At 42.7% G+C, this 27,909-nt stretch overlaps 1 protein-coding gene across 2 annotated transcripts; it reads right to left on the reverse strand.

Annotated features, from left to right (window-relative positions):
* Window positions 1-1,662: 1,662 nt before the first annotated feature.
* Window positions 1,663-27,657, reverse strand: shdb (Src homology 2 domain containing transforming protein D, b). Of its 2 annotated transcripts, XM_029751292.1 has the most exons (8): window positions 27,218-27,657; window positions 25,971-26,352; window positions 24,034-24,184; window positions 21,561-21,782; window positions 15,024-15,110; window positions 14,212-14,383; window positions 4,831-4,950; window positions 1,663-2,670 (listed from the first exon to the last, which is right to left on the reverse strand). In XM_029751292.1, exons 2-8 carry the CDS (start codon window positions 26,304-26,306, stop codon window positions 2,484-2,486), a joined length of 1,275 nt encoding a protein of 424 aa, XP_029607152.1. In that variant the 5' UTR covers window positions 26,307-26,352; window positions 27,218-27,657; the 3' UTR covers window positions 1,663-2,483. The 2 variants fall into 2 exon arrangements, with proteins under 2 accessions (XP_029607152.1, XP_029607153.1); XM_029751293.1 differs by lacking the exon at window positions 15,024-15,110 and having other exon boundaries at window positions 27,218-27,656.
* Between the last annotated feature and the right edge of the window lie 252 nt (window positions 27,658-27,909).

The raw sequence follows: 27,909 nt of genomic DNA on the forward strand, positions 1-27,909 counted from the left end.
TGATTGACAGAGTCAAAAGCCTTGGCCAGGTCGATGAAGACGGCTTCACAGTACTGTCTTTTATTGATGGCGGTTATGACATTGTTTAGGACCTTGAGCGTGGTTGAGGTGCACCCGTGACCAGCTCGGAAACCAGATTGCATTGCGGAGAAGGTACGGTGGGATTCTAAATGGTCGGTGATCGGTTTGTTCACTTGGCAAATGCATCCCTCTCTCCTCACTGAATGGATGAATGGGCGATAATTGTGCACCTTACTTCACAATTGAATTTAAATTAGGCGTAACTGAATAAGGAGGTTGATTTGATTTAGAAAGACAACAGCGTAATGATGAGCTACTATAAACAAAAACTAGTAAGATAAAATTAAAATTTGCTATTCTGTCGTCAATGGGTGAATGGGTGCTAGAAACCAGATAGAAACTGATAAATGGTGCATGTGACTTCAGTTAAGATTTGGTTAGCGCCGATGTCAAAACCAGATACGTGCTCAATGGCTTTCCATATCTGGGGAATGATGAAACCAGGCCAGCAGGTGAGCGACTGTGGTTTTGAGACTTGTGGAGCCTTACATGGCCAAAGGCAGAAATGTGACCATGGACAACTTCACATCAATTTCCCTGGCAGTCAAGTTCATTGCAAAGAAGACTAGCATGCTCGGAACAGTGAACAAACAAAGGCTGCCCCCATCTGCGCAAAACAACATACCAGACAGTAGGGTTTATACAAATCTCCGCTGTTGAAAATTAAATTTTAGTCTAAAAGAAATGTGAGATAATCTCTAGATGCTTTTTATAGTGGAGATCAAGTTTGGGCTCCCGAGTGGCGCACAGGCCTAAGGCACTGCATCTGTGCTAGAGGCGTCACTACAGTCCCTGGTTCGATTCCAGGCTGTATCACAACCGGCCGTGATTTGGAGTCCCATAGGGCGGTGCAGTTGGCCCAGTGTCGTCCGGGTTAGGGTTTGGCAGGGGTAGGCCATCATTGTAAATAAAAATTTGTTCTTAACTGACTTGCCTAGTTAAATAAAATTAAATAATTTCCCTGGCTGGGCTGATGAGACAGTGGATTGCGAAGTCAGATGGAACAGAGTAAATAGGCATTTTAACGTCATAGATTTAGCCAGTGGTAACATGTTGAATAGACACCGCCTGGAATGCGTTTTTAACCAATCAGCATTCAGGATTAGACCCACCCGTTGTATAAATAGAGTTAGACCAACGCAGTTGAACGTTCCGGAGAGCGCCACTTTCTCCTCCATAGCCGTTGATAATTAATGCTTCCGAGTTGCGCTGTTTATTTCTAACATTTTTCAAAACCTATGAAGATGTTCAGTGAAAGCAGATTAAGACATTTGTTGACACTACAACACAGTAAAGACTTGGATAACCATTATGCCGACTGCTACTCAATATAAACATCTAAAATTTGCTGCTCTGTTTTGCTTGTTTTACAGCGGGTCATTTCATATGGAAATTGTCAGAGGCGCTCTCATAATGTCAACAAAATTTCAAGAATAAAGTTCTATATGGGGCGTTAACACGGCAGCCATTCTAAAACCTGGCCCAACTCTCTATATGGCTCTGGATAACACCAAGGACAAATCTATAGAATCAGAAACTGCGATACTTGTCTTTCCACATGATACACAAAGCAGACACTGCTCTTTAAGAAACCATTTAATGTTTTTACCACAGGTGAAACGTTTGAACACAGCAGGTAAATGAGAAAACATGTCCTATCCATAATTATACATCAGCGATGACAAAGTCACTGATTACAGTATGAATATCCAGGTAATAAGAATGATCATTAAACCATAACACCCATTATCATTGTGATTTGGCCATTTATGTGGCCATATAAACCTCTGTCTCTCTACTGAAAATGGTGCTGGTCAACTACAGAGCACTGCAACCAGGCAGTGAAGGTGTCCAGACGTACAGATCATTATGACAAACACATGGAAACAGTAGTACAATTAGACACAGCCCTACAGCTGCTGCTACAACAGCCATACAGTGATGCGGGTTTGACTTCCAATTTGTCAACATGAAGCAGTGTCAAATAGGATTTACTCAACAGTACAGAAAGTATCAAATCAACAGAGGTGTGTTTGTGTGAGTACAACCAAGTTTTCCTTGAGACTGTCAACCAGTTGGGCAATACTAGCTCAGTGAGAGGCTCATTCTGCAACAGGTAATCCAGATAGCATCCCAGGTACCGAAGGTGCCGGTATAGTCCAGGTATTGCATTTTATGTGAATCTGTTCCCAAATCAGAGAGAGTTGGCATCATAGAAACAAGAAGGCCCGTGAAGGTACTGTACTGACAAGCCAGCAGATGCTGAATCCTCAACAAAATAGTCCAGTCCAACTAGAGCACTGGCGGCCTGATTGACTTGAATATCGAAGGGATTTACCCAATCTAAAGTCAGTGTCCAATCACAATGTGACCCAGGATACCAGGAACAGAGTCCCTGCCAATCAGAGGGTCTGTACGAGCACGGGGAAGAGCAGAGACAAGTGTTCGGCTCCTCTGATCGGTAGCTTGTGTGTGGTGTAGAAGTGGATGACCTCTGGGATGGTGTCGAATGGCAGGCTGTTCTGCCCAAGGACATACTTCCCATCCTTACACTGGCTGAACTTCATGTGCATGAAGCCTTGGCAGCTCCTGAGAGAGAAGACAGCGTGGGCAGAGCACGGAAGAGTCATGGACCACATCATATCACATAATGACACAGTGGAAGGGACAGGGCTGAAATACAGCCTACTTATTTCTGGCATTTTATGAGGTATTTCTCACCAAGATTTAACACCATATCGTAATGTATGACTAGAAAGCAGAGAGGGAATGGGGGAGTGATACAGTATAAATGAGTGATGTAATGGCATGTAAGAGAAAAGACAAAAAAGAAAGACAAAGAAGATGAAGGGATGAGAGAGAGAGGGGGGGAGCGATACAGTACTAGCAGTAGAGCAGAGCGGCACCTCCCCTTTAAGAGCAACCAGCCCATCATGATGGATGTCTAATTACAGAAGCAGAGAGAAAGACAAGGGCTCTAATTGGGGAGCTACATTTAGTCATTATTACAGTTAGCAAAATCAACATTAAAGACCAGTGAAATCTGTTGTTCTACACAACAACAACAAACAGAACCAGCATCGCTAAACTGCAACCGCTATTTTGTGTGTGTACTTTAGTGTAAACTATCAAAATAAAGAAAGTCGCACACTCCATGTATAAACTCCCAGCAATTTAATGGGTATTTACCAACGTTTCAGCATCACTGTGCCTTCCTCAGGGTGATGTCATGAATACTTGAACCAGGTTATGTAGACAAACAGTGCAATTAGTGCAACCAATGACAATAGTGAGGGGTGTGTCATAATGATTAAGTTAATTAAAATTATTTAGTGAAACTGTTAAAAAAAAATAGTATATGGCATATTAAATATATTACGCTATTGTTATCATCTAGAAACATAATGGAATATTGTACATCATATTAGCATCAACAAACATTGTTTCATTCAATTTCACATAATAATTTCGTATTTAATTTCATATTTGTTACATGTAATCTTTTGGTTCAACCTTAATGTACTTTAGTGCACATCAACCATCAGGAATGAAAGGTAGATTTTGTATTAAATAACCACAGCTCACTGACAAGCTGTCAGAGTAAAATCTCTTGAAGAGACATGGTCTGATCTCTATTCATATTGGTGTGATGCTGGGCTGTCTGTCAGTCTGTTTCCAAGCCGACTTACTCTCTGCACCAGGTATCAACTAGATTCAACAGTGGGGCAATTTTTGGAGCGGATGGTCAGAACATAATTACAAATAATTTGTAGACTGCAATTGGCCACAAGAAACCCAAACATATTTATTTGACTAAAACACAATTTCAAACTTTGCTTACATTTGTATACAATCACGTGTCTCTCTCTCTATTATGTGTGCAAATACTAGGGAACAGATTCCAAAAATTGCGGGAGTGGGGGGCACCAGTTGGGGAACCCTGCTCTACTGGTTGTCTCCCTCAGAGAAAAGATCAAACCACTTCTTCTCTTGACCCCTGGAACCTCCTATTGTGAGACAAGGGCCACATACTGTCGCTTCACACAATGCCATCCTGCACGTTTCCACTGTTAACATCTGTGTGTGAGAGAGTGTGTGTGTGCGTGTCCACTCACACACGTGCACCTGTTTGTGGCCCACCGAAGGTGATTCATATTCATGACTGATGTGAGAGCGGCTGATGTGAGAGCGGCTGATGTGAGAGCGGCTGATGTGAGAGCGGCTGATGTGAGAGCTGGAGTGTGCTCTCACTGCCTGATTACCTCTCAGAGAGAGAAGAAGGACCGTGGGGAGGGACAAAGGAAGGGAGGGAGGACAGGGGGACCGCGATGGAGAAAAGGTTATGGATCAAGCTAGTAATTAGAGAGAAGAGATTTGTCCAGATAAGCAGTATGCAGCTTGAAAGAGTATTGAGAGGAAAATCAGTGTGTCACTGATCTTCGGTGGGGGTGAGGGAGGAGAAGAGAGAAGAGTAGGGGAAGGAGGAGAGGAAGAGACAGATTGAGGCCTACATACAGTGAGATAAAAGATCAGTGGAGGTGGCAGCAAGTATCCTGAACCCACACAGCAGAAAAACATTCAACAGATTCATACAGTAGTTGATCTGAGGATGATTCAATAAATATTCTAACCTACTGTAATTGTTGCACCATGTGACTCATATCAATCTGTATTTAAGTGCATTAGCAATGATTTGATGTTGCCGTTGAAATGCAAACGTCAACGGTATGATTATGTTGAGCGTCATACCGTAGTGAGAGGGAGTAGTCGTTGCGGCTGGTCTGGCTGTTCCTCACCAGGTAGCTACACTCCTTACACAGGGTCAGAAGAGACTCCGCCTCTGAACGTGATAGGGCCCCGTGGTACCACCTGACAAACATACCACAGGGACATTTGTTTTTTTTCAATTGCTAACATGCATTGGTCACAACTGAAGTCACATTGTCAAAACTCTTCCCACAGTCAGCGAAACAGAAGTGTATGTGGACCAAACTGTGAATCATTTTTCATTGCTTTCACACAAAATGCATTCAATGACCACATTCTCTGAAATCCATGAGCTCTTTTCTCATTCATACTCCACCACCATATTTGCAGCACGTTTTCAAATGCTAACACTGTTTCCAAAACTGTTAAAAACATATTCAAAACAGAATGATGGCAAATGTCATGCATTTCTGCAGTAACCAGATTGAAACATACAGGAAATCTCAGCAGAATATTTTATAAAATCCAAACACAGCTGAAAGCCTACCCAAGTGTCCTGTTTTTAGTCTCATTACCTAACAGACAAAAGAAGACGGCTTCGGAATGATTTAGTTTGGAAACATGGATGAAGGAAGACAGGTTGGTGGGGAAAGAAGAGTGTCAGGGAGAGGGAGAATACGTGGAGGACAAAGGAGAGGAAGACCAAGAGAGGTGGTCTCTGATGAGAAAAGGGCCACAATTATTGACCATGTTGTAAACCACAGTCTCTCTTTGAGAGGCCAGTTTAAGGGTGCAACCAAATCTGCAGCATTCAACAGTTGCATCAATAGTACAAATATTCCGGCAAAACAACAGGTGAGATGTGCATCCTTCAATGATAATTGAACTACATATTACAGTACAGTATGTTCACATTTTGTACTGACATTTTGAAATATATTGATTGTTTTGTTTTTATCAGTAGGATCCAAAATGTTGCCTCCCACAGGAGGGAGAGGCAGAACATTATCAGATGCGCAGGAAATTGCCATTGTTGACATGCAATTGGCAACAATGCAATAAAACTGTGGGAAATTCGGGACAGAGTGTTGGCAGACAATATCACTTTTGGGAATGTGAATACGGACAGCACAACGACAATTGCCAGAGTCCTAGAGAAACATAAAATAAGGATGAAGCAGTTGTACACTGTACCCTTTGAGAGAAACTGTGAACGTGTGAAAGAACTCTGGTACCAATATGTCCAGGTAAGATGTCTGTTCAATAACCAAACAGGGTACATGCACAGCTATGCATAATGTAAAGTACTGTAAAACTGTGGATTTACTGTATTTTAGAGAGTAATGGAGATGGAAGCCAGGCAAACTGCACATACATTCATCTTTGTGGATGAAGCTGGATTCAACCTGGCAAAAACACGCCGCAGGGGAAGAAATGTGATTGGACAGAGAGCAACCGTGGATGTCCCAGGCCAGAGAGGAGCTAACATTTACACTTACATTTTAGTCATTTAGCAGACGCTCTTATCCAGAGCGACTTACAGTAGTGAGTGCATACATTTCATACATGTATTTTATTTTTTTCTGTGCAGGCCCCCCGTGGGAATCAAACCCACAACCCTGGTGTTGCAAACACCATGCTCTACCAACTGAGCCACACAATGTGTGCAGCACTGTACAATGATGGTTTGCTGTTACACAAACCACTCATTGGCCCCTACAATACAGAGGAGCTCATTTATTTTCTTGATGACCTGCATAATGGACTTGTGCCAGCGGAGGAGAAAGGGGCAAGAAACTCCCCTACCTTTGTTGTTGTGTGGGATAATGTGGCATTCCACCACTCTGCTGCAGTCACAGACTGGTTTGCTGCACATCCCAGGATGTCAGTACTATTCCTGCCTCCATACTCCCCCTTCCTAAACCCCATAGAGGAGTTTCTCTCTGCGTGGAGGTGGAAGGTTTATGACCACCATCCACATGACCAGATGTCCTTACTGGATGCTATGAATGTGGGGTGTGGAGACACTTCTCCTGAAGACTGCCAGGGTTGGATTAGACATTCCAGAAGATACTTTCCAAGATGCATCACCAGAAAAGACATACGATGTGATGTTGATGAGAACTTGTGGCCAAATGCAGGAGAGTGGGAGAACTAGAACCCTCACAGTACTGTACAGTATGAGTGATTATACTAGACATGTTGATGAGAACTAGAACCCTCACAGTACTGTACAGTATGAGTGATTATACTAGACATGTTGATGAGAACTAGAACCCTCACAGTACTGTACAGTATGAGTGATTATACTAGACATGTTGAGGAGAACCCTCACAGTACTGTACAGTATGAGTGATTATTCTACACATGTTGATGAGAACTAGAACCCTCACAGTACTGTACAGTATGAGTGATTATACTAGACATGTTGATGAGAACTAGAACCCTCACAGTACTGTACAGTATGAGTGATTATACTAGACATGTTGAGGAGAACCCTCACAGTACTGTACAGTATGAGTGATTATTCTACACATGTTGATGAGAACTAGAACCCTCACAGTATTGTACAGTATGAGTGATTATACTAGACATGTTGATGAGAACTAGAACCCTCACAGTATTGTACAGTATGAGTGATTATACTAGACATGTTGATGAGAACTAGAACCCTCACAGTACTGTACAGTATGAGGGATTATACTATACATGTTGATGAGAACTAGAACCCTCACAGTACTGTACAGTATGAGTGATTATACTATACATGTTGATGAGAACTAGAACCCTCACAGTACTGTACAGTACGAGTGATTATACTATACATGTTGATGAGAACTAGAACCCTCACAGTACTGTACAGTACGAGTGATTATACTATACATGTTGATGAGAACTAGAACCCTCACAGTACTGTACAGTATGAGTGATTATACTATACATGTTGATGAGGACTAGAACCCTCACAGTACTGTACAGTATGAGTGATTATACTAGACATGTTGATGAGAACTAGAACCCTCACAGTACTGTACAGTATGAGTGATTATACTAGACATGTTGATGAGAACAAGAACCCTCACAGTATTGTACAGTATGAGTGATTATACTAGACATGTTGATGAGAACTAGAACCCTCACAGTACTGTACAGTATGAGTGATTATACTACACATGTTGATGAGAACTAGAATCCTCACAGTACTGTACAGTATGAGTGATTATACTATACATGTTGATGAGAACTAGAACCCTCACAGTACTGTACAGTATGAGTGATTATACTATACATGTTGATGAGAACTAGAACCCTCACAGTACTGTACAGTATGAGTGATTATACTAGACATGTTGATGAGAACTAGAACCCTCACAGTACTGTACAGTATGAGTGATTATACTAGACATGTTGATGAGAACTAGAACCCTCACAGTACTGTACAGTATGAGTGATTATACTAGACATGTTGATGAGAACTAGAACCCTCACAGTACTGTACAGTATGAGTGATTATACTATACATGTTGATGAGAACTAGAACCCTCACAGTATTGTACAGTATGAGTGATTATACTAGACATGTTGATGAGAACTAGAACCCTCACAGTACTGTACAGTATGAGTGATTATACTAGACATGTTGATGAGAAATAGAACCCTCACAGTACTGTACAGTATGAGTGATTATACTAGACATGTTGATGAGAACTAGAACCCTCACAGTACTGTACAGTATGAGTGATTATACTAGACATGTTGATGAGAACTAGAACCCTCACAGTACTGTACAGTATGAGTGATTATACTAGACATGTTGATGAGAACTAGAACCCTCACAGTACTGTACAGTATGAGTGATTATACTAGACATGTTGATGAGAACTAGAACCCTCACAGTACTGTACAGTATGAGTGATTATACTAGACATGTTGATGAGAACTAGAACCCTCACAGTACTGTACAGTATGAGTGATTATACTAGACATGTTGATGAGAACTAGAACCCTCACAGTATTGTACAGTATGAGTGATTATACTAGACATGTTGATGAGAACTAGAACCCTCACAGTACTGTACAGTATGAGGGATTATACTAGACATGTTGATGAGAACTAGAACCCTCACAGTACTGTACAGTATGAGGGATTATACTAGACATGTTGATGAGAACTAGAACCCTCACAGTACTGTACAGTATGAGTGATTATACTAGACATGTTGATGAGAACTAGAACCCTCACAGTACTGTACAGTACGAGTGATTATACTATACATGTTGATGAGAACTAGAACCCTCACAGTACTGTACAGTACGAGTGATTATACTATACATGTTGATGAGAACTAGAACCCTCACAGTACTGTACAGTACGAGTGATTATACTATACATGTTGATGAGAACTAGAACCCTCACAGTACTGTACAGTACGAGTGATTATACTATACATGTTGATGAGAACTAGAACCCTCACAGTACTGTACAGTACGAGTGATTATACTATACATGTTGATGAGAACTAGAACCCTCACAGTACTGTACAGTATGAGTGATTATACTATACATGTTGATGAGAACTAGAACCCTCACAGTACTGTACAGTATGAGTGATTATACTATACATGTTGATGAGGACTAGAACCCTCACAGTACTGTACAGTATGAGTGATTATACTAGACATGTTGATGAGAACTAGAACCCTCACAGTACTGTACAGTATGAGTGATTATACTAGACATGTTGATGAGAACAAGAACCCTCACAGTATTGTACAGTATGAGTGATTATACTAGACATGTTGATGAGAACTAGAACCCTCACAGTACTGTACAGTATGAGTGATTATACTACACATGTTGATGAGAACTAGAATCCTCACAGTACTGTACAGTATGAGTGATTATACTATACATGTTGATGAGAACTAGAACCCTCACAGTACTGTACAGTATGAGTGATTATACTAGACATGTTGATGAGAACTAGAACCCTCACAGTACTGTACAGTATGAGTGATTATACTAGACATGTTGATGAGAACTAGAACCCTCACAGTACTGTACAGTATGAGTGATTATACTAGACATGTTGATGAGAACTAGAACCCTCACAGTACTGTACAGTATGAGTGATTATACTAGACATGTTGATGAGAACTAGAACCCTCACAGTACTGTACAGTATGAGTGATTATACTAGACATGTTGATGAGAACTAGAACCCTCACAGTATTGTACAGTATGAGTGATTATACTAGACATGTTGATGAGAACTAGAACCCTCACAGTACTGTACAGTATGAGTGATTATACTAGACATGTTGATGAGAACTAGAACCCTCACAGTACTGTACAGTATGAGTGATTATACTAGACATGTTGATGAGAACTAGAACCCTCACAGTACTGTACAGTATGAGTGATTATACTAGACATGTTGATGAGAACTAGAACCCTCACAGTACTGTACAGTATGAGTGATTATACTAGACATGTTGATGAGAACTAGAACCCTCACAGTACTGTACAGTATGAGTGATTATACTAGACATGTTGATGAGAACTAGAACCCTCACAGTACTGTACAGTATGAGTGATTATACTAGACATGTTGATGAGAACTAGAACCCTCACAGTACTGTACAGTATGAGTGATTATACTAGACATGTTGATGAGAACTAGAACCCTCACAGTACTGTACAGTATGAGTGATTATACTAGACATGATGAGAACTAGAACCCTCACAGTACTGTACAGTATGAGTGATTATACTAGACATGTTGATGAGAACTAGAACCCTCACAGTACTGTACAGTATGAGTGATTATACTAGACATGTTGATGAGAACTAGAACCCTCACAGTACTGTACAGTATGAGTGATTATACTAGACATGTTGATGAGAACTAGAACCCTCACAGTACTGTACAGTATGAGTGATTATTCTACACATGTTGATGAGAACTAGAACCCTCACAGTACTGTACAGTATGAGTGATTATACTAGACATGTTGATGAGAACTAGAACCCTCACAGTATTGTACAGTATGAGTGATTATACTAGACATGTTGATGAGAACTAGAACCCTCACAGTACTGTACAGTATGAGTGATTATACTAGACATGTTGATGAGAACTAGAACCCTCACAGTACTGTACAGTATGAGTGATTATACTAGACATGTTGATGAGAACTAGAACCCTCACAGTACTGTACAGTATGAGTGATTATACTAGACATGTTGATGAGAACTAGAACCCTCACAGTACTGTACAGTATGAGTGATTATACTAGACATGTTGATGAGAACTAGAACCCTCACAGTACTGTACAGTATGAGTGATTATACTAGACATGTTGATGAGAACTAGAACCCTCACAGTATTGTACAGTATGAGTGATTATACTAGACATGTTGATGAGAACTAGAACCCTCACAGTATTGTACAGTATGAGTGATTATACTATACATGTTGATGAGAACTAGAACCCTCACAGTACTGTACAGTATGAGTGATTATACTAGACATGTTGATGAGAACTAGAACCCTCACAGTACTGTACAGTATGAGTGATTATACTAGACATGTTGATGAGAACTAGAACCCTCACAGTATTGTACAGTATGAGTGATTATACTAGACATGTTGATGAGAACTAGAACCCTCACAGTACTGTACAGTATGAGTGATTATACTAGACATGTTGATGAGAACTAGAACCCTCACAGTACTGTACAGTATGAGTGATTATACTAGACATGTTGATGAGAACTAGAACCCTCACAGTACTGTACAGTATGAGGGATTATACTAGACATGTTGATGAGAACTAGAACCCTCACAGTACTGTACAGTATGAGTGATTATACTATACATGTTGATGAGAACTAGAACCCTCACAGTACTGTACAGTATGAGTGAATATACTATACATGTTGATGAGAACTACAACCCTCACAGTACTGTACAGTATGAGTGATTATACTATACATGTTGATGAGAACTAGAACCCTCACAGTACTGTACAGTATGAGTGATTATACTAGACATGTTGATGAGAACTAGAACCCTCACAGTACTGTACAGTATGAGTGATTATACTAGACATGTTGATGAGAACTAGAACCCTTACAGTACTGTACAGTATGAGTGATTATACTAGACATGTTGATGAGAACTAGAACCCTCACAGTACTTACTGTACAGTATGAGTGATTATTCTACACATGTTGATGAGAACTAGAACCCTCACAGTATTGTACAGTATGAGTGATTATACTAGACATGTTGATGAGAACTAGAACCCTCACAGTATTGTACAGTATGAGTGATTATACTAGACATGTTGATGAGAACTAGAACCCTCACAGTATTGTACAGTATGAGTGATTATACTAGACATGTTGATGAGAACTAGAACCCTCACAGTACTGTACAGTATGAGTGATTATACTAGACATGTTGATGAGAACTAGAACCCTCACAGTACTGTACAGTATGAGTGATTATACTAGACATGTTGATGAGAACTAGAACCCTCACAGTACTGTACAGTATGAGTGATTATACTAGACATGTTGATGAGAACTAGAACCCTCACAGTATTGTACAGTATGAGTGATTATACTAGACATGTTGATGAGAACTAGAACCCTCACAGTACTGTACAGTATGAGTGATTATACTAGACATGTTGATGAGAACTAGAACCCTCACAGTACTGTACAGTATGAGTGATTATACTATACATGTTGATGAGAACTAGAACCCTCACAGTACTGTACAGTATGAGTGATTACACTATACATGTTGATGAGAACTAGAACCCTCACAGTGCTGTACAGTATGAGTGATTATACTAGACATGTTGATGAGAACTAGAACCCTCACAGTACTGTACAGTATGAGTGATTATACTAGACATGCTGATGAGAACTAGAACCCTCACAGTACTGTACAGTATGAGTGATTATACTATACATGTTGATGAGAACTAGAACCCTCACAGTACTGTACAGTATGAGTGATTATACTATACATGTTGATGAGAACTAGAACCCTCACAGTACTGTACAGTATGAGTGATTATACTAGACATGTTGATGAGAACTACAACCCTCACAGTACTGTACAGTATGAGTGATTATACTAGACATGTTGATGAGAACTAGAACCCTCACAGTACTGTACAGTATGAGTGATTATACTAGACATGTTGATGAGAACTACAACCCTCACAGTACTGTACAGTATGAGTGATTATACTAGACATGTTGATGAGAACTAGAACCCTCACAGTATTGTACAGTATGAGTGATTATACATGTTGTTGGAATTTTAGGAATTTGTTTTTTGTTTCAACTTTTTCTTTTTCACAAGTAAAGTAGTATATGCAAAGATTGCATTTCTGATTCATTCTTGTGACATATACTTTAGTACAGTCAATAAAGTGAAAAAGGTGTTACTCTTATTCTATAATTAAATACTGATTTATGTGAAAAATCATTCAAACTTCAAAGAGAAAAGTTCATCATTTATGTAATGCTCCCTGTTAGAGTATTTTTAGGTCAGTGTGTTATGAGTGACTGTATGCTTTCTGATGGAGAATTGTTGCCAGTGTTGTGGTCGAACAAGCTTATTTTGAGACATGTATGAAGTGTTTTGGTGGTTTGAGCGAGTTTTGGAGGTGAGATTAACTGTTTGGCCAAGATGCATGTTGGTAATACAGACTGTGTGAAGAGTTTGAAAAAGTGTCTTCAGTATTGACCGATGCTTGTTAGCGATTGAAAAAAACTGTAATGGAAAGGATGCAAGGAGACCAGCAGCTCAGTGCATTGTGAAATACTAATGGAAGTGAAGGACAAATTACGGTATATTATTTTCATGATGCAGGCTACACAGATGTGTTAATAAAGTGATGTGCAAATATTTTATTGTCACCATTGCTGGAATGCGTTTGCTGTGTCATCAAATGTGTTTTAACAATCTGTTCCTTGTCACTTTAAACAAGCATTATCTCCTTTCGTCACGGTTTACTAACTAAGGGCAGATGGCGCAGGGGTCACACTGAGACCAGACCATGCTCACTCAAACCCAGAGATGAGTGGGGCTCTCCAGTGGATCCTGTAACAACCCTTAAGAGACCACCAGGAAGAGTAATGGACTACCCACTCACACTGTACTCACTTTATGCCTACGGCATTGTGTACATGTGATTGATTAGTAGACCTGTTCATTCATATATGGAGAAACACACTTTACTCTAATGATATACGTGTATAAAACAAAACAACCATATTTTACATTCTACTGTCATGCGTTCAGTTTTACTGTATAGACAGAGCAATAAAACCCAAACCAGAGATAGCAAAGTACACAATAAATTGTCATTACAAAAGAAGAGTACAGTACATACACTTGTTTCTCCAGGGGCAGGGTGGGGTCTACTCTCTCCCCCATCATGTTGTGGGGGTCAGAGCAGGGCATCCGGAACTTCATACCCCCTCCTGCCAGGGGACTGGACCTGGGAGGACGCAGGCGCTCCGTGGGCGACGAGGACCGGTCCCACTCGGCACCATCAAACTGTACTGTACAGAGACAGAGGGTGAGGATAAATATTAAAAGAGAGGGGGAGGAGCAAAAAAGAATGAGAGTGAGTCAGGCCTGGTAAAAATAGAGATACGGTTGTTGGTGCAGAGGGCAAAGGGTGCCATAGGATAGAGGACAGACAGTGTTTCTACTGAAGTGGTCCACAAAGGAGAGGAGAGCTGGTAGTACAGATCTGACTGGGTGCAACTTTATCATCATCCAGTGGCTGGCTGGGACTGGGAGATGCTCCAGGGTGACCTAATACGACAAGGCATGAGAGGGCCACATAGCACAGGGAGCTTATGGGTAGTGGTGGGGAACGAGCCCCGAGGGGCTGCAGTGCTGTGTTGAGGGAGAGAGAGAGCGCAATGTGTGGCGACAGGCTTAAAGCTCATCATAACCCAAATGCTTTATGAGACCAATCGCTGTGTGTTACCACCAGCATCTACATTAGCCTACGTGTTGCCAAACCTAGTGGTGGGTTGTTAGGTCACTTGACCCAGTGATGTGTGTTAACATCATACAGAAAGCAGGCAGGGCAGATGCAGGACACTGGGGGTTCAGGCTGGGGGGTCATAGGGGGTCAGGGAGGGGGTTGGGGGAGGTCTTGTTCTCCTGGATGAGAGGTTGAGAGGTCACCTTGCTCTCTGAGGGGGGTTGGGAGCTCCTCCTCCAGCTGCTGCCCCACTGGAGGGGGCCAGGGAAGCTCAGCCAGCTCTGACATCTCTACAGGCAGGCAGGCAGAAAGGAAGAGAAAAATATATATGGAGAAGTGTGTGAAAGGACGATAATATAGAGAATGTGAAAGTCTTGGTGAAAATAACTATTTAAAAAAAGAATAAAAAAAAAAAAGAATTGAAGAGAACGTAAGGGAGCGTAGTAGATGCGGCATGTCCGGTTGACAATGAGGTGGACTGTGTGTCAGGGACAGGGCGGACAGTGAGGCAGGAGCCAACCAAATTAGCCCAATTACAAACCGTGGCAAGTAACCACGCAACACATTACTGCAGCCTCAATGGCAGAAACACACACACAAGCTCACACAGAATCCTCCATGCCTGTGCTACACACCACACACACAGTGAAACAGGATTACAAAACAAATGAAGGGGAACGGGGGCTGACATCTTAATGATCTGACAAAACCAAAGACCCCCTGGGTGTGTGACATCAAAGGGCAGCTGAACGGGACATTAGGAGAGAGACCCCAGTGCTGCTGTACATACATCCCGCTCTCCCTCATCCCTCCCTCTGCTTAATTATTGAGCAGGCAGACACACTCCGCCACTTTCTCTGGCTCTCTGTGAATTATTGATGCATGGTGCAGTACAATGGCCCCATCTGGAGAGCCCCCCCCCAGCCCTGCAGAAGCCATGATTAAAGTGTGACCTCCGCCCGCTGCCCCCCCCCACCACCTCCCCCCAACCACACTTCCTCTCCTGGCTGCCTCCCGTCCCCACCTCTCTCTCGCTCCAAACAGAGAGAAAAGGACTGAGGGGAGAGTGTGGGGTAAAGAAACAGGCTCAGAGCAAACAAAAATGAGGGAGGGTTAGAATGTGAGGAGGAGGGGAATGAACTCGGTGAAGAGAATCGCACTTCAGAGTGTGTGGCCATTTATTTTATTTTTTTATATATTTTTTTTTAAGAGGAATGAGTTAAGCTTTGTGTGTCATGGTTAATGGGAAAATTCCAACAGAATTCCTGCCCTATTTGGGGGGAGTTCCAGACAGCATTCAACACAAAGGACATTCAGTGCAGTACAGTATAATACCACCACGTGCTTATGAACCAGTTGCACTAGTATGAGAGCATTCTGTTCATATGTTGTGATTCCAAAGTTGCTGCGATATGTAGCACAAAAGTGCCTAGTATAAATGTTTGAATTTCTGGGGAGGCTATTTGGTCCATCTGTGTTCCAGTGTGACCTGCAGTGTAACATCAAACCTGAATGAACCATTTGTAACTCCCTCATGACATCACCTTTACCTCCTCCTGAGGATGTCAGCACTCATCACCATGACAAAGGGCAGGACGTGACCCTCTGCTGGCCTGGTGCATGCACGCACGCACATACATAACATTACAGAGAGAGGTCACTCAAACAGAAGGCACATCTGGGCACCATTTACTACTAATGAGAACCGGTGGCTCTGTCACACAGGCTGGGGAGCCCATTTGCTCAAAGGTCTTTCTTGTGATATAAGACATTGTGACAACATAATGTTCTGAGAGAGGACTAGCAGGCAGATTGAGATTTCAGGACAATAGAATATTCAGGATTATAGTACAGAAACCTGAACAGACCACTAAGCATACACAAAAGTGGCTGCATTTAGACACGCTAATTAGTCTTTTGACCAATCAGATCGTCTCAGAAAAAGATCTGATGTGATGTGATTGGTCAAAAAGTATCAGAACTGGGCTGCCTGCGTGAATGCAGCCAGAAAACCTCACACTGAAGGTCCATTGGTGTGGTTGGCAACAGGTGAAAGCAACTCACTAATTAATGGCTTGGCTGAATCACAATCATAGTAATCATTCCACATGCAAACAATCTGAGTGGATTAAACCATGAAAAAGGCATTTTAGTATCTTAACAAAACACATTTTCAATCCATTTTACTCTTTCAGTCTGGAAGAAAATGCCACAACAAGCTAAAAAGCTGAGTAAATATAAAAAGCCTTTTTATTTAGCATAATCATAAATAAATATCCTGGAATCAAGTGACAGGAGCATTGGATAAATCCTGTCGTATCTTTTCATTAAACACAATTATGAAGACATCAGCTTTGTATCATGCCCAGCTCCCCATGTCCTCTGTGCCCACAAAGGCCTTCTGCTGGGCACAACTGCTCTCTACTAATGAAAGACAATTAACACCCTACACGAGTGTGAAACACGCATGGATTCACAAGCCATGAATTCACACTGAGGCATATACAAGATGAATATGCATGGCATTTGGAATTCATGGACAGAACTGAAAAAAATATGTGCTGCTTTGTGTCTCATGTTGTATTTCAAGTCAACCCAAGGATTTTCTATTCCTCCTTTTCCGCTCTCTTCATTTTTCTAGGGATTGTATATTCTGGTGCCTTCCTGCACACAACTCTCTCCACCACCCTCTCTCCCCCACTCATTCTCCCCTCTAAGTGGGGCATTATCTCTCCATTCACTGCTTCTCTCCTCCCCTCTTTCCATCTCGCTCTGCCTCCCATCCAGCTCACTTGAGGGAGCGAGCCGGGATCGCGGAGGACATGTCTTTTCATTAACGTCAGTAACGCTTCACATCGAGCGAGGGAGTGAAGGAGGGAGAGAGAGAGCCAGGGATGGATGGGAGAGCATCTTCCCGACACATCCTGTAAATTGATGGAGAAGCCAGTCGGGACCCAGGGCCTACTTAGAGTGAGCTAACAGACCAGGGACACACTGGCCACAGTGATGGAAATCTCATTATTGCAGCTTCACACACAGTCAAGGAAACACACACGTGTCTTTGTAGACTTTCCAGTATTAACCAATCTAATATTCCATATCTGCAAAAGATGGTGTGAAGATGGTGCAAAGGTAGACTCAGCGATATGACCTGGATGCAGAAAGTAAACAACATAGTGGAACAATTTCCACAACAACTAAGAGCGTTAAAGCGTGAGGCTCAACTTCTCTGCTGTTTTGGTGCCTTGGCTACTACGCACTAACAGCGTGAAGCGAACCCGTGCACATGCGCAGATGCTGTGTGACTATGTGAGAGCGAAGTCTTGCATCTCGCTCATCTCAATATCTCCGGTGGTGCTCATGGCAACATCATTTCGCTGAGTCTAGCTTTAAGGCCTTACTTGTGGAGGGAGACCAGATAGAGATCAGATACAAACAGCACATAAATCAAAGACACCGTGAATCTAACACCACTCATTTACTCATTAGACAGGGCATTTTGTGTGGAGTAATGAGTCTGTCCATTTCATTAGCTCACTAATTGGTGTTGCATGGCTGCAGGGCTATCTATCCCTCCCTCACTGTTGAATGTTCGATGACTCCCAGAAATGAATGATGGCTGGATGAGGGGGTAGCTAGGTGCTTGTGACAGCTTTGCGGTGTACTAATTAAAACTTACTGGACTGTCAGCCGCAGACTCTCTCACTACTGGTGTAACGCAATTGACTACCAACTCACACCCTAACACTGATCTCAACCACCTGAGCTGGACTGGACTCCACAGTGAATACTGAACACTGTAAGTCCCACTGGCAAGAGGATATGCACAACATTTAAATTCCTGATTATCATAATTGTGCATGCAATAATATGCAACCATGCAGAAAGCCCTGTAAATATTTATTTATGAGCATCCTGTTCTCACCCGACTGAGGTGACTGGTGATAATCAGGCCTACTGGCAGCAGTGTGTGTGATTTGTGTGTGGGGAGGGGGGCGGGGTGAGAGCTGAGGCACTGTTGGCAGATCGTGACGCCCACCCGTCCCCCTACACCCCCTGCGTTATCAGGCTGCCTGTGTGTGTCACCTCAGTAGGGAGAGGACTGCAGGGACAGCCCTGTAAATGAGAAGTTGTCAGCAGGTGACTGATTGCACCCTGGCACAATGCCCCCCCCCCTCCCCCCGTGGCTTTGCAAGGGTTCCACAAACATCCACTGAGCTCACATCAAATCTGCCATACAGTGAGGGAAAGAAGTATTTGATCCCCTGCTGATTTTGTACGTTTGCCCACCGACAAAGAAATGATCAGTCTATAACTTTAATGGTAGGTTTATTTGAACAGTGAGAGACAGAATAACAACAAAAAATCCTTTAAAACACATGTCAAAAATGTTATAAATTGATTTGCATTTTAATGATGGAAATAAGTATTTGACCCCTCTGCAAAACATGACTTAGTACTTGGTGGCAAAACCCTTGTTGGCAATCACAGAGGTCAGATGTTTCTTGTAGTTGGCCAACAGGTTTGCACACATCTCAGGAGGGATTTTGTCCCACTCCTCTTTGCAGATCTTCTCCAAGTCATTAAGGTTTCGAGGCTGACGTTTGGCAACTCGAACCTTCAGCTCCCTCCACAGATTTTCTATGGGATTAAGGTCTGGAGACTGGCTAGGCCACTCCAGGACCTTAATGTGCTTCTTCTTGAGCCACTCCTTTGTTGCCTTGGCCGTGTGTTTTGGGTCATTGTCATGCTGGAATACCCATCCACGACCCATTTTCAATGCCCCGGCTGAGGGAAGGAGGTTCTCACCCAAGATTTGACGGTACATGGCCCCGTCCATTGTCCCTTTGATGCGGTGAAGTTGTCCTGTCCCCTTAGCAGAAAAACACCCCCAAAGCATAATGTTTCCACCTCCATGTTTGACAGTGGGGATGGTGTTCTTGGGGTCATAGGCAGCATTCCTCCTCCTCCAAACACGGCGAGTTGAGTTGATGCCAAAGAGCTCCATTTTGGTCTCATCTGACGACAACACTTTCACCCAGTTGTCATCTGAATCATTCAGATGTTCATTGGCAAACTTCAGACGGGCATGTATATGTGCTTTCTTGAGCAGGGGGACCTTGCTGGCGCTGCAGGATTTCAGTCCTTCACGGTGTAGTGTTTTCTTGGTGACTATGGTCCCAGCTGCCTTGAGATCATTGACAAGATCCTCCCGTGTAGTTCTGGGCTGATTCCTCACCATTCTCATGATCATTGCAACTCCATGAGGTGAGATCTTGCGCAGAGCCCCAGGCCGAGGGAGATTGACAGTTCTTTTGTGTTTCTTCCATTTGCGAATAATCGCACCAACTGTTGTCACCTTCTCACCAAGCTGCTTAGCGATGGTCTTGTAGCATTAAAATGATAGACTGATCATTTCTTTGTCAGTGGGCAAACGTACAAAATCAGCAGGGGATCAAATACTTTTTTCCCCTCACTGTAACCACCTTGGTGTGTCTGTGACTGTCTGTCTGTGTGTGTCTGTGTGTCTGTGTGTGTGTGTGTTTGTCATGGGCTGCTGTAGCAGTTCTGCCGACCACCGGCTTATTAGCACTGGATCAGTCATGCAAACGTGAGCATGTAATTAACTGAGAAGAGAGGGGGAGGAGAAGGAGGGGAGGGAGAGCATGAAATAGAGGGGAGTGAAAGCGAGCGTGTTGATTTAGTCTCCTGTCACCTTGACCTCCAGACTCTGAGATGCAGCTCATTTAAGTAGGCTCTACCGTATCGTACACTGATCTACTGCCCACCGCCATCTGTCACTCTCATACACACCAGATAGAGACAGGGCTTCACAACATTAAAACACTTTGTACCTTGTATTGTTAAGATGTAGGTCTCTCTGACACAGATAGACAACTCATTGTGTGCCAGGGATAGTATAGTGGTAGTGGGAAAGGGGGATACCTCGTCAGTTGTACAACTGAATGCATTCAACTGAAATGTGTCTTCCGCATTTAACCCAAACCCTCTGAATCAGAGAGGTGCGGGGGGGGGCCTGCTATAATCGACATCCACGTCTTCGGCGCCCGGGGAACAGTGGGTTAACTGCCTTGCTCAGGATGACAGATTTTTACCTTGTCAGCTCGGGGATTCAATCCAGCATCCTTTCGGTTACTAGCCCAACGCTCTAACCACTAGGCTACCTGCCGCCCCATTGGAGGGCAGCAGTTTGATCCCCCATTCCGCCACTCACTTTCTTAGCTTTATCCTTCTCCTCCGTCTCCCCCTCTACACGTCTAACCTGTATCTGGCAATAAAACTTGAAAATACCCCAAAATATTTTTTCTAAAATAAAATAAAAAAGCCTCGTGTTCAATAGGCAAGTAGTCATGAGTGGGATCATTCAACATGTGTGTGCAATGGAGTGAGAGTGGGATCATTCAACATGTGTGTGCAATGGAGTGAGATCATTCAACATGTGTGTGCAATGGAGTGAGAGTGGGATCATTCAACATGTGTGTGCAATGGAGTGAGAGTGGGATCATTCAACATGTGTGTGCAATGGAGTGAGAGTGGTCATTCATTCAAGGGGGGGGCATTGTGGCTGGAGTGAGAGTGGTCATTCAACGTGTGTAGTAGGGTGAGACAAAAAAGTGAAATACTGGTAATTGAGTGTAAAACTGTGGTTGTGAGTGTAATAGTAAAAGTGTGAGATTGGTAGTCATGTTGCTGAGGAGGAGACTGAAGTCAGTCCGTACCTGCGAAGGCTTTAGAGATGTTGTCTTTCTTCCACTCCCAGGGCTGGTCGTATTCATCTGCTGGCCGCTCGTCATCCTGCGGCAGCCGGCTCTCCCTGCCCTCCTCTAGGTCTCCGTACCCCAGCCCCACCCCCAACGGCCGCCCCCGTTCATCCTCATAGGGGGTGTCGTAGAGCTGCACCTCGCCCCGCGCAAGGCCTGCCCTGGGGCCACGCTGCAACTCTGGTAGAGAGAACACAAACATTTGCCTTATTTAAAATGAAAAGAGCGTTCAACTATTTGTATTATTTTTACGCAGCCTGCTGGAGGCTTAACTAACCCCTGGGCTAGACCCGCAGCTGTGGAGCAGAACAAACAACAGTCCCTTCTCTTCACAGTCACAGCAGCAATTGAGTTACTGCATCTCACAACAGCCACTCATTAGCATTTTCATCAGATTTCTCAGCATGCAGCATGTTCTAGAAAAATCAACCTTCAGAGAGTTAGGTGTGACCTTGAGCTACGTAGTCATAGATTATTGAAATAACAAAACATCTGAAGACAGACTTCTGAAACAACAGGCGTATCGATGAGCCTCAGCAATCAGTGGCTGTCTCATTGATGTGGGCTGAGAAGCTCAACACTGGCATATCACATATTGGGTGTGAGGAAAGTGGAAGGATCTTTTGTCTCCACTACCAGCCTGGCTATGGAGGTGCAGTTATGTAAGAGGAAAAGAGTGCTGGAGCTAAATGGGAGGGTTGGTTGGTGAAACACAGAACGGGCTAACTTTAACCTTCAGAGGACACACTGCCATTGGGCGCCCCTGTTGTCTCCATGGCGACAGAGGAGGCCCTGGGGACAGACCCTGAGGTGGGAGGAGGAGGTGAGGAAAGGAGGGCTGGGTTGGCTTGATGTTAAGTCACTGAGACAGAGGCAGGCTCAGTGTCGTGGCATACTGCTGTACCTGTGCAGGGAGCCTGGAGTGTCAGGGCGCCGAGAGGAGATGGAGGAGATTAGGGGAGATAAAAACAGGCAGGGTTGGAAATGAGAAATGGATGGGAACATGATGTTGGGGGGATGAGGAATCTATTACAGTATGCAGATGGGTGGCAGACCAGTGGGTGATAGAGAATAGAAATGGAGTTCTACTAAACTTAAAAAAACGTGACAGAACCAGATCAAAGATACATTGGGATGACATCTGCCAATATTTGTATAATTTAACCCTTTACACTTGTGGAAATTAGCCTATATGGATAGGGCTAAATTGAAATATTTCTTACAGAAGAAGTATGAAAAGGATATATGGCCATGGTAGCAACTGTTCACCTGAATCCAAAAATTACAATGTTGATTTTGTGCATTTTACATTTACTGTACTTTTGCCACATTTGTTTATTACAAAATGTGAAAATACTCTGGACACTTAACATTTCCCACATTCAGACAACAAAAAACGTGCAAAAGTTGCCCAATTAGCATGAGGGATTGGTCAACTTCTTGTCGCCTGTTCAGCGATGTGAAGCGCAGTGCCAGAGCTCTGAATTCATGTTACTGTACAGCCACTACGTTCCAATTTAGGCATTCATCAATGTCCAAATCTGCCATTTTCAATCTGTTTAAGGGTACGAGTGTTACGGCTATGGTCAGTAATAATCCGTCTCTGGGATTATAATAGCGATTCTACTTGAGAATTTGAGATATTCAGTCTCAGACACCTGGTTCTCTGTTCCACCATGTTTTTTAATGAGCGGCCACAGACACACCACACTGACTCAGTCCTTGGTTGACTGGCTCAGACTCCATTGTGTATCTGACAAACTGAAAGACTAGGAGCCCTTTCATCCTAACCCTGTGACTATGAAGTACTTATGACCTGAATGAAGCCAGCAAAGACAACAGTCAAACACATACTCACTAACTCTCAGATGGACTAAAAAGCTACCCAGATTCCCCCGAGGGCAGCAAGGGGAGAAACCACCACTCTGATTGGAGAGACGCTTCACTACACAAGCCTGACAGACAGTGGTCGGGGAATAAGAGATGTTACTACAGAAAAGCCAAATGAGAAACGATAGATCTGAAGGATGGAAGAATAGCGAGCGGGAAAGGGCGCAGTTGGATAGAGATATTCGTAAGGGGAGGTGAAAGGCTGTGTGAGAGCTGAGTGAGTCAGACTGAAAGAACTGTCTGAGATGGGGAAAACTGTTTCTGCTGGAAGGGGAAGTAGCCTAGTCAGCAGATCTGTTTGTACTCTAGGCTCTAGCCAATTTTTCTATCTAAGGCATGACAACCAAAGTCAGAGGAGTTGGCTAAAGCACAAACAGATCTGGCAATGAGCTAGGGATGTACAATAGGAATGTAATTACAAAATATATACTTTTGAATTATGTGTGACCTACCTGTTATCAGCCTACCTGTCGTGTGGTCTGTAGTATGTTTAACAATGTTCTAAAAATGACATAAATACATCCAAAACCATGAGACTCGCCTGTGATGACACGTTGGGCCTCGTAAGGCTCCATGTAGCCGTTGTTCTCACAGGGAACCTGTCCTAGATCAGGCTCTGGCCAGGGGTTTGGGTGAGCATCAAACGGATCAGAGTAATCTGTGTCCCCTGCTGCTGGGGCAGAAGGAACTACCTGGGATACAGAGACACACACATAAAGATAAGGTGCACTACACCATTCATACACATAGCAGTCTCAACTACAGACCACTGACACCAGAATTCTAAAATATTTTCATTGTCCAAAAATAGACTTCCAATTTTTCTACGTGTTGCCAATTTTTCTATGAAATGAATTAGTTGACATCTGAAAGCAACACGAAATGAGTATGTCAGAAACTGATAGAATTGTTAGTTTGTGTGACAGAGATAGAGAATACAGAGGGGGTTTATTTGAGGAGAGCATTTGTTCCACGCCAGGATAGGCGGAAAATATTTTGGGTATCTCAGATTGTTCTGGCAATTCTCACATAGACGTCATTGGTAGGAAGGATGTTTGACATGCTTTAACATTTGTGTCCCAAACCATTATTGTAAAAAACATGAAAGAAATGGCTATTTTAGGCCCTTTTTAGACCTATACATGCCTCCTGCAAGACCCTATGATCTGTGTTCCTCCCATTGAAGCGTCTATGTGAAAATGACCAGAACAATCTGACATTGACCACCCCCTCCATTTGTTTTGTACACTGCTGCTACTCACTGTTTATTATCTATGCATAGTCACTTCATCCCTACCTACATGTATGACCTCTAACCTGTACCCCCGCACACTGACTCGGTACCGGTACCCCATGTATATAGCCTCGTTATTGTTATGTTATTGTGTTACTTTTTATAATTTTTTACTTTATTTAGTAAATATTTTCTTAACCCTTCTTGAACTGCACTGTTGGTTAAGGGCTTGTAAGTAAGCATTTCACGGTAAGGTCTACACTTGTTGTATTCGGCGCATGTGACAAATAAAGTTTGATTTGATAACAAAACAATTCAGGCTGTCCTGGTGTGGAATAGCCCATACATGCTGCACACAGGAAGGAATAGTAGTCAGCTGGCACACTGACAACTACAAAGGCAGCCATATGGTCACACACAATCAGACAACCAAGTCACTCAACAAACCCCTGCTAGACACGCAGCTACAAATTATATACATTCCCTTGTTGATTCAGTAACAGGTTATCGAACGACCAGGAATGAATCTGCAATGTTAATGAGGGTATAGATGTTCTCACACACCAGAATTCTACACTGAGACATTAATGAGGGCAGCCAGAGCACGCATGCAGAGAGTCTGTATCGACTCTACTTTCCCTCAGACCTTCAATGTACTGTTAGGAGCTGCGCACTTGTGGCTTTTCAAATGATACATCATTATCTTAGTCATGATGTGTGAGCTGATTTGTTAAATGAATTAATGTGCATTCGCTGCCTTTCTACATAGGCAAACTCTCACTCTCCCTCTCTCTTTCTATCTCTCTATGAAATCCTGAGCATCCCTGACCCTTGCAGCTGTGCCTGTGTGTTCTCCTGCCAACACATACTGTTCTCATCCAGGGTGGGACTGGAAGCCTGATGGCAGCATACCGTCCAGGGCTTCCTTCACCATGTGTTCACATGGGGGTCTCTCTCAGCTTGCTAAACCAAACGCCATTTATTATTTATGGCTGGACATAAACTCAGGGGACTGTGACGCCCCACTCAATGAGCCATCCAGCCCATCAATAACACTTCCTTCCATTTGCCATCTAGGCCAACCATGTTACGGGCCACTTCAAACATGGCGTGATGTATTGAAACATTGCATACTTCTGACTCACATTACCAGTCACTTGCTTATGGGTTAAATCAATAAGCGGAGAGGTCTTTGTAATGGTAATGAATGTTAATGTTAATGTAGAACAGGAAAAATGACTTACAGGCTCTTGTTCCTCTAAGGAGACGGCACTCAGTAAAATCTTAGTTCGCCCCAGCTCCTGTGAGTCCACCTTGATGAGGCGGTGTTTGGGAGATACAACCTTCATATCCAGGCTGGCGGACTTCAGAGGAGAACCAAAGGCAGCAAGCGAAGAGTCTGATGACCCAGAGTCGTTTCTGTCCCGGTTCTCAGAGTTCTCGTACGGGTCCTCAAAGTCTAGGTTTTTCTGAGCCCGATAGGCTTTTAAAATCTCACTCTCTGTGTAGTCTGGTTTGGGTGGTTGAGGAGGCATCCTCCTGCTCCCAAAACTCAGATAGTCTTTGAGCCACTTTGCCATTTGACCTCTGCTCCCTTAGACACTTGATGAGTTTAAAGACAGGTTGCTGTTGGGGAAAAATATGATGATTCAGGTTAAACTACTTACATGCCCTTGGGTGAACTGATTCTAGACCTCAGACTAAATAGACAACAGACAGTGGATTGGATTAACATTGTCTGTCCTGAAGTTATGTAAAACACTAACATCACTTCTTCCATTTATAATGCAGGACATTGGTGCAGGGGCCACATCCACTGGTGCAGGGGCCACTGTGCAACAGCTTTTTAAAAATTAAGAAAAAAAACAAACCCTATTTCCGATGACAGCTGGACTTTATTTACTATAAATGTCAGCTCAGAGAACCAATAAAGCTGGACTTTGCCCGAGAAGAGCAATTACATTTAAAGCCCAGATAATAAAGTCTGATTTCATTCACTGACACTGAATCCACGAGGGACAACTGTCAGTAATATATCATAAAAATAAAACAGTATTTTCCTGACCTGTGTCGAATCCTGCTTCAAAACAGCAGGCAATCATCACCAAATGAAATAACTAAATATTACATCACAATTATATTTTACAACAAAATACGACTGTATTAGCCTACTGCATTACCACTATCATGAAATCAATAATACAGGTAACGCCTTAACACACATTGAAGGCAATTATACCTAATCAAAGTTTATTATAGCCTAAAAACATCTAGGTCCAAAACCTTCCACTGTAATCATAGTTTCCTTTCGTTGTAGTCCTCTGTGATCTGTGCATTACTTGACCATCAACAACGATAAAATTGAAACAAACTACAACTTATACACTTAAATTTATAATTTTACTTCCATGTAAATTCTGCAGCTTTTAAAACAAGCTTTTCACAAAATTCCTGCTTTTCTACTGACAGTGCATTGCGCTGAGACACAAACCTTCGGTCCTTGGCTTTTTCTACCACTCAGTATTCGAGCGCTTTATTCCACGTTTCTTCATTTTGATCGTAATAAAGTCAAACGTGGAAAGTCTTCCTATTTTGATAGCTTTTGTCCGTTACTGTAAACAGAGAAAGTAAAACAACTACAGTCAGCTCCGGTACGAGGGTGGAGAAGCACAGTAGAGTTCCGATAGAAGGAAACGACTGATCGTAAATGTGCAAGTGAGAGCAAAACCTACGAGAGAAACCACGCGATTAAAGGGGAGGGTGACAACCCACGAGTCCCAACGGATTATCCCTTTAAAAATCAGCCGATTTTCATTGAAACATTCAGCACAGACCACTAATCCCATATCGTCTGAGTAATTGCTTCAATAGAAAAAAAATAAACATAAAAAATACACGATTCTATGTTCCTTACAAATTAAAGGAAGAAAAAAAACTAACTTCAGCATAGCCACGGGAAGTAGGGGTGCTGAAGGTGCTACAGCACCCTCCGAAAATATATATAAATAAATAATTATAACATTATTTTTTGAAAAATATAAATTTTTCACAAACGTAGTGTACTGGGCCTTTACTAGCATTAGCAGACCTATTATAGACTTCTGTAGCATGGGCAAAAAAAGTGTCTGCTTTGTAAGAGTTGTTGCCCTGTCCCTTTCTCTGAGATTGTCATTCTAATGGATT

This window comes from Salmo trutta, chromosome 4 (assembly GCF_901001165.1).
Source record: "Salmo trutta chromosome 4, fSalTru1.1, whole genome shotgun sequence".
Lineage (NCBI taxonomy): Eukaryota > Metazoa > Chordata > Actinopteri > Salmoniformes > Salmonidae > Salmo > Salmo trutta.

Bases quoted from the DNA above. Each gene is read 5' to 3' on its own strand.
- shdb (XM_029751292.1), bottom strand. From the start codon at position 26,306: ATGGCAAAGTGGCTCAAAGACTATCTGAGTTTTGGGAGCAGGAGGATG. The intron at 24,185-25,970 runs GTAAGTCATTTT...TCTGTATCCCAG, and splicing joins CCTTAGAGGAACAAGAGCCT to GTAGTTCCTTCTGCCCCAGC. The intron at 15,111-21,560 runs GTACGGACTGAC...GCCTGCCTGTAG, and splicing joins CATCTCTAAAGCCTTCGCAG to AGATGTCAGAGCTGGCTGAG.